Source organism: Apaloderma vittatum, unplaced genomic scaffold (assembly GCF_000703405.1).
Source record: "Apaloderma vittatum isolate BGI_N311 unplaced genomic scaffold, ASM70340v1 scaffold38426, whole genome shotgun sequence".
Classification (NCBI taxonomy): domain Eukaryota; kingdom Metazoa; phylum Chordata; class Aves; order Trogoniformes; family Trogonidae; genus Apaloderma; species Apaloderma vittatum.
In genome coordinates, this window is record NW_009721889.1 from 2,274 (window position 1) to 10,227 (window position 7,954).

A 7,954-nucleotide genomic window follows, 5' to 3' on the forward strand; every position below is an offset into this window, starting at 1 on the left:
TCGGAAGAGATCCTTGTCACATCTGAACTGTTCAGTTTGCACAACAATTGTTACAGGTTTCACACTTGTGATCTGTCCTTTGATATCACTTATGGAAGATCAGCTCATGGTTTTGGAACAGCTTGGTATTTCTGCAGCTTTATTAAATGCCTCAAGCAGTAAGGTATGTTTAACTCTCAAGCGTTTGGTTTTTGTGGTGGCTTCTTACCCTTAGCCTTTTATGCAGGCTTCTTACCTCTGTGTATATTTACAAATAGTGAATGAAGGGCCTAGTGTTAGCAGCTAGTGCCGTTCTGTCAACCGTATCTTGCCAGCTACATGCTGTGGTAGGAAAAATGGGAATAAGTATCTTCCATTCTTGTTTTAATGACAAGAACACACATGAAACAACACCTTTAAGGGAATAAACAGATTTCATGAGGCTATTCAGAGAATGAGAAGTACCTTTTTTAGGTGTTTATTGTAGATTTTTATTCATTTTCTAGACTTAGAAGATTGGAGTAGGTAACTACCAGTAACATGTTAAGAGGTGCAGGGTTTCACATGTAATTATTTATCCTGCTTCACAGTGGTAGGCTGTTTGATATAGAGGCCAAGAAGCAACTTATTTCCCAGCTTGTTATTAGTCAGTAGCTTTTTAAAATGAAGTATATTTTCTTGACTACCATCAGGAAGGCTGCGGACATTAACTTGCACATGACACTGGATTTAATAGGTTAATGGCTTGATGCAGTGTGCCAAACTTGGAGCCTGTTTTGAGGTAGAGTGCTCTGAAAACTCAGTAATAAAGACTATGATTGTGTGCAAGATTTTTTTTTTTTTTTCCATTTGTGGTACTGTAGACATGTTTGGTACATTATTGGGAAAATACTGATACTATATGATGAAGAAAAGACAAATATTCAATATTTTGATTTTTTCAAAGTTCTATGACAGAATAAATAATATTTTATATATAATGATCTTCTACAAAGACGTAGTAGTGGTAAATGTAACAGTTTATCAGTCTCTGTTAATTACCCCTCATGAATTGTTAAAAACCTCTTAAGACTCTTAGCAGTAAGCAACTTCAGTGTGCTGTCCTGATTTGCTAGCTCCTGATTTCTTCTTTTATTTTGAACAGGAACATGTGAAATGGGTTCATACCGAAATGCTAAACAGAAATTCGCAACTGAAGCTTATTTATGTGACCCCGGAGAAGATTGCAAAAAGCAAAATGTTCATGTCAAAGCTAGAGAAAGCCTATCAAGCAGGATGTCTTGCACGCATTGCTGTAGATGAGGTCCACTGCTGTAGTCAGTGGGGCCATGACTTCAGGCCCGGTACGCTCGTTAGAAATAGTTTGCAGTCTTATTTGCGTATCCGTAAATGATGAGTTAGGCCTGAAATAAAGCTAGGTGCTTTCTTCATGTGTTAAGGGAATACTTGGTGTATGGCAAGTACCTGTGTTAGCTCAAAGACTTAAAATTTTATTCATGAATGAATATGTCCTTGTTCAGGAGCTAAGTTTATGCAAATGAGAGTGATTTCAGTGCACATTTTGTTGTCAGTATTCTGAAAAACTTCTAAGTCAGTTTAATTTGAGATTAATAAAATGGAAGATTTTGGTTGTCATCTTGAATATGGATATTACAGTCATCTTTAATCTACTGCTACATGCAGAAGTGTCTTTCTGTATACTGTTCCTTCGCACTCTGAGTGACAGAGGTAGAGCATTTTGTAAATTCGTGAGATGTATTTTAATCGCTTCTAAAGCAAGTTGAAACAAATCCCCTTGGCTTGCAGGGAAAGAAAATGTGCTCCACTTTGTTTCCTATCTTGTCAGTTGTAGAAGACTGTTACTTACTGGTTATTGTTTCTTTGCCTTTGAAAGAAAACCTGATTTGAAGCAGTAATAACTGGAAAGTCAGCCTTTGCAATTTTGTTAAAAGTGGGGTCTGAGCAAAGAGCTGTGCTGGTGGAATAGGCAACACGGAATTTGGATGCATACATCTGGCTGTATTTCTGATCTAAGGCAGCAAGTGATTGTCAGCACTGAGCCCTTAAAATCTTACCTCGATACAATCTGGTCTGTGTTCTGTTCCACATTGTTTGTTTATTAGTAAAGCTGTGTTTACTGAAAAGCTGTTTGTAAGAACAGACCTGCAAAATGACCTGAATGTTGGTTAATGTGATGCCACTTTGCTTTTCTAACTTCCCGTGAACTTCTATTTCAATGTGTTTTGCCTTCCATGTGGTGGCTGCTTCTGTAGAATTCAGTTAGACGAGAGAGCACCTATTGTGTTAAGTACTTAATTTAAGTATATGAATTAGTGCAGTGGTAAATTGATCGGTAATACAATTTATTGTGGTATTACCCTACTGAAGAGTTATCTACATGAATATCTTTTTAAACTTTGGATCTATGGCATGAGAAATCTTTTATTTTACCTTTTTATTTTCTTGCTTAGACTACAAGTCTCTTGGTATCTTGAAAAGACAGTTTCCCAATGCTCCCTTGATTGGATTGACAGCAACTGCTACAAATCATGTTTTAAAGGATGCTCAGAAAATTTTGCATGTTCAGAAGTGCATTACCTTTACTGCGTCTTTCAACCGGCCCAATCTTTACTATGAGGTATGTCTTACTACCTTCTTATCTTCTGTAAGTTACATTTTGATGAATTTTGGAATAGATTTTCAGTTACACATTTTCACATTAAATAGCTTAGCTGAATGGTGGTGACTTTCCATGACTCTGTATTGCTGAACTTCCTGTCATCCACAGAGGAACTTGGGCTGCTCTGTCTTTGTGAGCAGCACTTGGCAGATAGGACTGTGTACAGGGGAGAAGTAGGTAGCAGGCTCAGACTTATTCCAAATTTTAGGATGACGTGTCACACAATTGCAAAAATTGTGAATTGTTGTGTTGTACTGTATTTTCAGTTTCACCACAGCTTCCTGTATTGCTTTTCATGGAAAAACTTGTGTGCTTGTTTTTTACTCTGGACTTTCAAGATTTTATCTGACTACACAAAGAGAATCTAGTAATTCTAGTTAAATGTCAGACTAGTTATGTTTATTGTAGTGGAAGAAATAGAATAATAGGATTGTTTTACAGATTGTGTGCCTGCTTGAAGAACTCTGGCATGTGTTATGTTTTTAAGGTTCGGCATAAGCCTTCAAATAATGAAGATTTCATTGAGGACATAGTTAAGATAATTAATGGAAGATACAAAGGACTCTCAGGTAAAAAGTGGGGAAAAAAAAGAATATAAAAAATAACACGTTCTCTCTTTTTTATCTTCACAGTTACAGAGATTTTTAAAGTGATCCTGAAATGTGTAGAGAATTTCTACCCTTACTGTATATTAAACATCCAGCATTAGAAGACAATAATATAATCTCTACCTTGAATAATTACTCTTTGCATTCATTAGTGTTTAAATGCTTTTACAGTTTACTTCTGTCCTCTGAAGTAATGAAGTACAATGTTGATGTAGAGTGCTTACATAATGCTTATGTAGAAAAGAATAATAGGAATTTTAAAGATTGTAATAAAAAAGGCTTGTAAAAGGTTATCTATATATTCCTAAGTCACATAAATGTCATGTAGTATCTATGTGCCAGGGTACTTACTGCTTTAGCACTGTTTTGTCATATTTGGTCATAAGATTCATGTATTATTCAGTGCCCAGAATGGGTGTGGGGTGAATTGCACTTTTGTGATGAAAGAAGAATCGTAAAACTTGGACTTTGTATATTCAGTAAGTTAGGTAGCGCAAATAAAGAGGAGAGCTGTATTATTTAGGCAGCAGAACCCAATTTTCCTGAGCAGCAGTCTATCCCTATCTCTGCTGCAAAATCTGTGGCTGTGGTGAGCAGCTCCCCAAGTACAAGCTGTTCTAAGGTGATCACAGATCGCAGGGCTTTGTGTGTAATCCTTGACTTAGCCTACACCGACTAATGACAAAAAGCAGATTTATCTGAAACCTCGGGTGAGATGTCATAGGGAACAGCACCTCTTTATATAAGCATTAACAACCTCCTTGAACATTTATATAATACTTCCATGTTTATGTGAATTCCTGCCCGCATTTTCCCTTTAGCCTACAAGTCGAAGCTGTTAATAGAAGTTCCCTTCATGGCTACCACTATAGCAGACTGAAGAGACACAAACATAATTGACTGTTATTTATTTATTTATTTGTTTGTTTGTTTGTTTATTTCTAAGTTCATAAAACTTTCCAAGTTGTTTTTAAGTATTGGGGATAGTTTGGTTTTTTTAAAGACATTACAATAAGGTATCTTTCACCTTTGCACAGGAATTGTTTACTGTTTTTCTCAGAAGGATTCTGAGCAAGTTACTATGAGTTTGCAGAAACTGGGAATCAAGGCAGGGACTTACCATGCAAACATGGATGCTAAATATAAGACCAAGGTTCATAAAGGATGGGCAACAAATCAAATCCAGGTCAGGTAGATACTTTTCATAGACTTACGCCTCGTTTAAATGAACTGTGTTCCGGTACCTTGATGGTTTCTTAATCTTCTTTTCAGGTTGTAGTGGCAACTGTTGCTTTTGGCATGGGAATTGATAAACCTGATGTGAGGTTTGTAATTCATCATTCTATGAGCAAATCCATGGAGAACTACTACCAAGAGAGCGGGCGTGCAGGTATTGTAGGAAGTGACTTTTACCAAGTCACTGTTTACATCCATTAAACAAATAAAATTGTACTTCAGTTGCAGCCATTTGTGCCAACTAAAACGTCTTGCCTTTGAGACGCGTTCCAAAGTGTGTAATGCCACTCTGCCTCTGTAAAGAGGATTTAAAGCAAATATAAACTGTTTGTGATCTCAGGGTTCTGTACTGCAATGTAGCAAAGAATAACTGAGTACTAGCCCCTTACTCAGCATTTTTTTTATTACTTGATTGTTGTGACATTTGTGACTTACTAGAATAATTTCATAACGTGACATTGACTTATCTGATGTATGCTATAGAAAGGGCTTTTTTTTCTTTGCATAGCAACTGGGATGTGCGATTTGCTCAGATTGTTTCTGGATGATGTCTGATCATTGTAGGAATTTCAGTGGCCACAGAAATACAAGTAAGATGGGGAATCTGGAACAGGGAATTTTAAGGATTTGTAAATCTATAGTAGCACTAAGTAACTGTTATAGCTAAAAAATGTTTTGTGGTGTTTTGGTTGTTTTTTTTTGACCTTGTGCATTTTAACTTTTTCAAAGACAAATTTGAATCTATGTGGAGGAGAACATTTAAAGGCCCTTGAGGCACAGTTGGTTGAGATTTTAATTATCATCATGTGGCTTAAGAAATACAGCAGTTATCAAAATTCTTAGGAGTTTGAATTTGCTTAAAGTAGAACCTGGCTACTTTTAGATAGTGCTGGAGGTAACAGGAAGTATAAATATTGCACTGGTGAGACACGAGCCATATAGGTGCTAAAATAGTTGTTTCACGCTGTTTATTGACTTCAGATGATTAAAGCAAGCTTTTGTGTTCCTTTTTCATAACTTGATTTAAATGAGATTCTTCTCTGAAGGGATTAATTAAGCACTGCTTCTCATTTGCCTGAACATACCACTTAGCTAATGAAGCCTTCCTTTTTTTTTTTTTCCCTTGACTGCTCATATAGGTGAAGTAGTTCCTTTCTGTTATATTAAATTTTTTTAAGAGTTTGGATTTTTTTTCAGACCTTTTCTGCGCTCTGAATCTTGTAAACAGCAGGAGGGCACCCGTCAGAACGTCCTTGGGAAGGGTAGACATTAGAAAGGAAAAGATCATCTAAAATCAGCTATAGCTGGTTTATGTGGATACACTTTACAGTTAGCTGTGCTAGCAGCACTGTGTTGCGGAATTAAGACTGTCGTCCTTGAGCTCTTTTCTAAACAAGGACATAACTCTTGCTTGCTAATTATGAAAAGAGACCCTGACCAGCTGAATATAGCTCATGTTGGGAGTTTGTCCGTGAGAACGAACAGATAAGAGGCTTCTCGCACACAAGATGTGCATGGGAGTGAATGGGAGAGTATGATCAAAGTAGACCTGGGAAAGTCTGTTCTCCCTGTGTGATAAGAGTGTGATTGGAGGAGTACATGAGCTAATAACAACCCTGGCTGCATAGTCTGGTCTCTTGTTTGTAATCCACAAATAGTGCTTCTTGCTAAGAAGTATAAATATGTGTGTCTGCCTGCAATAAAGCGAATTCCATTTTCCACCATCTGGGAGTTCGTACGTGCTTCTCCACAGGTTTTGAAGACGCTGTTGGCTTTAAATGAAATATTTTCTTAAATCATACTTAATTCTTTCTTTCATTATCACCGTTAATACTAACAAGGTGTTTGAAGCTCACAATGTCTTTTAATCAAATAAGAGTTAGGCTTCAAGATGTATTTAGCTAGGATTTTCCAAGAGGTGTTACGGTGAGGAAGTAGTGATTTCTCTGACTTCCTGCATGATGCTAATGTTTTATTTTTGTTGTTAAAGAGTCAAATATCTTCACTGTGTAGTATTTTCAATTTGCCTGATTCTGTCCTTGTAGAAGACTATTCTATTTTCTTTCTAGTCTGTACCATGCTATGTTCTGTTGGCTAATGCCTTTTGCCTGATACTCAGTTACAGCCATATGCCCTCTGTATAGGGACTGTAGAAGTCCATGCAAGTGAGAGTGGAATTTGTACCAGAAAATGCCATGCTTGAAATTAGTATCTTCAAATTTTTTTTTGTTTTAATGCATTGCAGGTAGAGATGACCAAAAAGCTGACTGCATTTTGTATTATGGTTTTGGAGATATATTCAGAATCAGCTCAATGGTAGTGATGGAAAATGTAGGGCAAGCGAAGCTCTATGATATGGTGTCTTACTGCCAGAATATGAACAAGTAAGTTACTGTGGTGGCTCGGTTGCTTAGTTTTTAAATAGGTTGATTTTGTGGGTTTTTTTAGAATGCATTTGAAAAAAAGAACCAAACAAAACCAGCAACAACAAAACACCACCACCCTGTAGGAACATCACTGCTGTAACAGAGTCTTGAGTTTGGAGTTTGTGATTTGGCTGCTCGGTACATGTACTCTTGCACATAACTGAATGTTGCTATGTTGCTTGCCAGCTCCAGGATAAAGTTCTGGAAGCAGTGAAATATCTGTTAACAAACACTCTTTAGATTTCAAATTACACTCAGAAGCAAAAACTGGGATGCTTTGGTTTCTACTCTAAGTAAACCAGTGTTTAATGGCCATACAGGAATCCCCATGTGTTTAATGCTTCATCAGCTGTGCTGAACTATTTGGAATACTTCACAGAAAACACTTGATTCTGTCTTGTGGACAATTCATGGGTTCAGTGTAACCTTTGTTGGCCTCAATCTAAGAAGTAGTTCATATTGTTATGGTTTTTTATTCTATCAGAATTGCAGATTATACTTTTTCTGCTTTAACCAGACTGTTCCTGCCGTGGTGTTTACTATTACTGAGAGAGCTACTAGGTATTCCTATTTACATAAGCGACAGATAATAGTGTCTTGTAGTATTTGGTTTCTGAGTTTTGCTGAGAGAATTCTTTATGCTTGTTTTGAGATATGAACTCACTCAAGGGACCTTGTTTTTGCCATCTTCATGACTTATAATACAGGCATGTGCATTTATTTTCTGTAATCCCTCTTTGCTCTCTGTTCTTTCAGATGTCGCCGGGTCCTCATAGCCCATCACTTTGATGAAGTATGGGATTCTGCAAACTGCAACAGAATGTGTGATAACTGCTGTAGAGACAACTGTAAGTAAATTGTTTTTATAACTGACAACAGAGAACATGGAGAAGGTTGGCTTGAAGTATCTAATTTAGACAAACTGGGCAACTTCTGCAAAGTATGCTCATAATACTGTCAGTTTCTAAGGCGCAAAGTTTATGAATGTCAGTTTTCATGGAATCATAGAGCAATTCAGGTTGGAA

General features: G+C 36.9%; 1 protein-coding gene across 1 annotated transcript in view; it reads left to right on the forward strand.

Moving 5' to 3' along the window:
• The window catches only part of LOC104275570 (ATP-dependent DNA helicase Q1-like), a gene marked incomplete at its 5' end in the record, with an annotated part of 8,675 nt that extends 890 nt beyond the window's left edge, over nucleotides 1–7,785 (forward strand). Inside the window, 8 exons of the mRNA XM_009871559.1 lie at nucleotides 57–163; nucleotides 1,124–1,322; nucleotides 2,451–2,617; nucleotides 3,147–3,228; nucleotides 4,305–4,453; nucleotides 4,540–4,657; nucleotides 6,749–6,887; nucleotides 7,686–7,785. Coding sequence (XP_009869861.1) covers nucleotides 57–163; nucleotides 1,124–1,322; nucleotides 2,451–2,617; nucleotides 3,147–3,228; nucleotides 4,305–4,453; nucleotides 4,540–4,657; nucleotides 6,749–6,887; nucleotides 7,686–7,785 — 1,061 coding nt within the window. The remainder of the gene's footprint in view (nucleotides 1–56; nucleotides 164–1,123; nucleotides 1,323–2,450; nucleotides 2,618–3,146; nucleotides 3,229–4,304; nucleotides 4,454–4,539; nucleotides 4,658–6,748; nucleotides 6,888–7,685) is intronic.
• Between the last annotated feature and the right edge of the window lie 169 nt (nucleotides 7,786–7,954).